General features: G+C 36.7%; 1 protein-coding gene across 1 annotated transcript; it reads left to right on the forward strand.

The window, feature by feature from the left end:
* Positions 1-1,519: 1,519 nt before the first annotated feature.
* LOC120094395 (60S ribosomal protein L23a-like) lies at positions 1,520-1,987 on the forward strand. The gene is made up of 2 exons (XM_039082883.1): positions 1,520-1,705; positions 1,826-1,987. Exons 1-2 carry the CDS (start codon positions 1,520-1,522, stop codon positions 1,985-1,987), a joined length of 348 nt encoding a protein of 115 aa, XP_038938811.1.
* The last annotated feature ends 1,626 nt before the right edge of the window (positions 1,988-3,613 follow it).

Here is a 3,613-nt window from a genome sequence, read left to right on the forward strand (position 1 = left end):
GCACTTAAATGACTGCACACACAATGCTAATACAGGTAGCTCCTTTTTTTTATAGCCATGTGAATGAGAGCTGAAACATTTTATATTTAATTACTCTTTCCTTTTTGTAGGGTTCACCCAAAATATTTCACTTTCTATATACGAATATATAAGAGCAAATGGCACTAATTTGTAGTCAAATTCACCAAGATACATTCAGGATTTTAAGTCTCAATTCACACTCTTTGAAATCGTGATAAGATAAGAACAAATATATGGTTTCCTTTGATTATACTCACAAACATAGTCAAAATGATGCAAGTATAATATTAATCGGATTTTGTAAAGAAAGAAAAAAACCAAAAGACAATGTTCAGTGGCACTGAGAACTAGGAATGGTACTGTTGCTAGGGTCCAACATCAGTAGAGCTGACAACTAGCAATAGAAATTTGGGGAAAATGGTTTAAAAGTCCTTTTCTCAAAAGCAATATTATACTACCTTATAAGAAACCAACAGAGAGGCTAGAGAATCTCAGTTATCTTTCCCACTTTTAAGAGCAAAGGTCAAGAAGCCTCTGAGGAACGAGAAACCCGTGCCACTGCTGTAGGACTGAGCTGAGTGAGGACGATCCAAGCAAGCCCAGCGGTGCCCACAGAAAAGCATGCTCTTGCTGGCTTGGTTCAAAGATTTTTCTTTTTTCCTTTTTATCTTTCCTTCTTTCTTTTATTTATTTTGTCGTTGTTATTGAGTGAAGTTGTTTCCTAAAACAGAAAAACATAAGCCATAATCAAAGAAAATTTAGAAAGTAACAATAATTAAAACTACATTTTGTCTTGAAAAAAAGTTGTGACCGAAATTATACTCGGGGAAGAAATAAATTTTATTATTTTAATGGTTCAACAGGAAGGAATAAAAATAAGTTAACTAAATAAGCAAAGCAGGACTAGAATAAGAAAATTAACCAAAGACAGGCCAAGAAGGGAATAAAATAGATGTCAATGTTTATGTTCTTACCCTGTTAACTTCTTTATATAAATTAATATAATACTCCCTACCTCTCAGAGTAGTAGCTATTCTTACTGACACTATTTCACAAATGTGGAAATTGAGTCTATTTTTCCCATATGAGGAAGTGGAATCAATGATTCATCAAAGCAATGCCTATTTGTTATTTAAAAAAAAACACGAAGGATATGACCTATACTAATTAATTGGTGAAAATGAATCTATCAAAAGTACAAGGAGATTCATAAAATTTAAAATGTTTAAATTTCGTTTAAATTACATTTAGATCTCTTAATAGTCAAGTGCCAAAGAAAATATCTGGCGTTGCAATACAATGTACATCTCCAATATAGGCTCAAGAAGTACTTAAAATGCTTAAAAAGGAAAAGGAAACAATATGCATCGAATGCTAAGTTCTCAAAACTAATGATATAAATTAGTAGGGAGTACTTTCAAAGGTGTTCAATATCCTCAGCTATCAGGAAAGTTTGGAGTAAAACTACTTTAAGATCCCATCTCGCCTTTTCTCCAATATGGCGCCAAAAGTGAAGGAAGCTCCTGCCCCTCCCAAAGCCGAAGCCAAAGCGAAGGCCTTGAAAGCTAAGAAGGCAGTCCTGAAGGTGTCCACAGCCACAAAAAGAAGAAGATCTGAACATCACCCACTTTCTGGCGGCCCAAGACCCTGCAGCTCCGGAGGCAGCCAAAATATCCTTGAAAGAGTGCACCCAGGAGAAACAAGCTTGACCACTATGCTATCACCAAATTCCCACTGACCACCGAGTCGGCTATGAAGAAAAATAGAGGACAACAACACGCGTGTGTTCATTGTGGATGTTAAGGCCAACAAGACCCAGATCAAACAGGCTGTGAAGAAACTCTATGACATTGATGTGGCCAAAGTCAAGACTCTGATACGGCCTGACCGAGAGAAGAAGGCATATGTTCACTTGGCTCGTGATTATGACGCTCTAGATGTTGCCAACAAGATTGGGATCATCTAAAGTGAGTCCAGATGGTTAATTCTAAATATATACTTTTTTTTTCTACCATAAAAAAAGATCCCATCTCATCCCAGTCAAAGCTTCATTAAAACTACAAATGACAGCAAATGCTTATATGAACTTGAAGAGAGGGGAATCATCCTACCCTCTTGGTAAACTAGTAAGGCCACTTTATATATCAGTTGACATTTGTCTCAAAAAAAATAGTAATAGACCTACTGTATGACCCAGCTTTGATGTCCCTGAGCATATACCCCATGTTCTTGGAGGTACTTGTATATCCATGTTTATTGTTGCTCAACTCATAGCCGCAGAACGTAGAATCAACAAAGATGTCTATAAACTAATGAATGGATAAGGAAAGTGTGACACATCCACAGTGGAATATTATGTAGCTGTGAACAAAAATAAAATAATCAAATGCATGTGTGAATGGATAGAACTGGAAAAAAATACTGACTAAAGTCTCACATACCTATTTTTCTCGTGTGTGAATCTTAGTTCTGAATTATTATTACTATTGTTTTTGCATTTAGCTTGAAGTACACGTAGAAGTCAGGAAACTAGGAAGGGGCCATTGAAAGACGCATTAATGAAGGTGTGTAACAGAATAGATCTAAAGGGAAAGGAGAAAGAAGAAGTACCAGAAGATGCTCAGATGGGGTGGGAGTAAATGAGAGGTTTGGGGTGGGGGGTTAGCCAAAATAAAGGGTAGATGAAAAACTCATATGGAAACATGTTATCTTTAAAACAAATAATTGGTTAGGATAGTAGAACACGTGATACAAAAGAAGATGGGGTGTGGCAATAAAGCTTATAAGGTTTAAGAAAAAAATTGGCAGAATTGGAGGGAAGATAGTAGGGGATAGGTCATAGAATATCTAAAACTAGAGATGTGTGGAAATGCCTTGTGGAAACCCACTAGTTTTGTAAGCTAATTTTTAAAGTATGGCTTGTAAAACCATGTTTAAAAAGAGATCCTTTGCATGAGTAGACAATACTGCTTCCAAGGAAACATGCCAATTAAATGAAAAATCTCATGGTCAGGCATGGGATACCCCAGTACAGGTTACTGGTCAGAGAAGCCATGAAAGCACCAAAAAGACAGAGGCTGTGGCAGTTTCTCCTCATTTCCCCCAATAACCAGACCCTGCTGCTAAAGGCATCACAAATATTGGTTGTGAGGCATCGGGAAAAAACCCTGGACTTAGTGGAAGCTTCCTTCTGCAGTCTAGTTTTCACAACACAGGACCATGCAGACCACTGGGGACCAAACAGCATTAATGGTCTTATCAGATGTTACTAACAATAATGACCTCCAAGGAAATATGTGTCCACTAATACAGTAGTGGCATGGCTCCTATAGGACAATCTACTGATTTTTTTTATTTTAGTCATGCCACACTGTAAAGAATCCATGCTTAAAACAATAACCATAGTCAAAATCTGATTGCACAGGGAAAATCATAGGGCCTGGTGTAGAACATAAATTTTATGATAAGTTATCATATTGCCAAAGTATCTTCTGAATACTTATGTTTGTATTCATAGATTCATCCTTCCTTGATCAGAGAGGCTCTGTTTTGTTTCAGTGACAGCATTTAAATCAGAGACTTATAAAGTGAT

The sequence above is a fragment of the Rattus norvegicus genome, chromosome 8, assembly GCF_036323735.1.
Source record: "Rattus norvegicus strain BN/NHsdMcwi chromosome 8, GRCr8, whole genome shotgun sequence".
Taxonomy (NCBI): domain Eukaryota; kingdom Metazoa; phylum Chordata; class Mammalia; order Rodentia; family Muridae; genus Rattus; species Rattus norvegicus.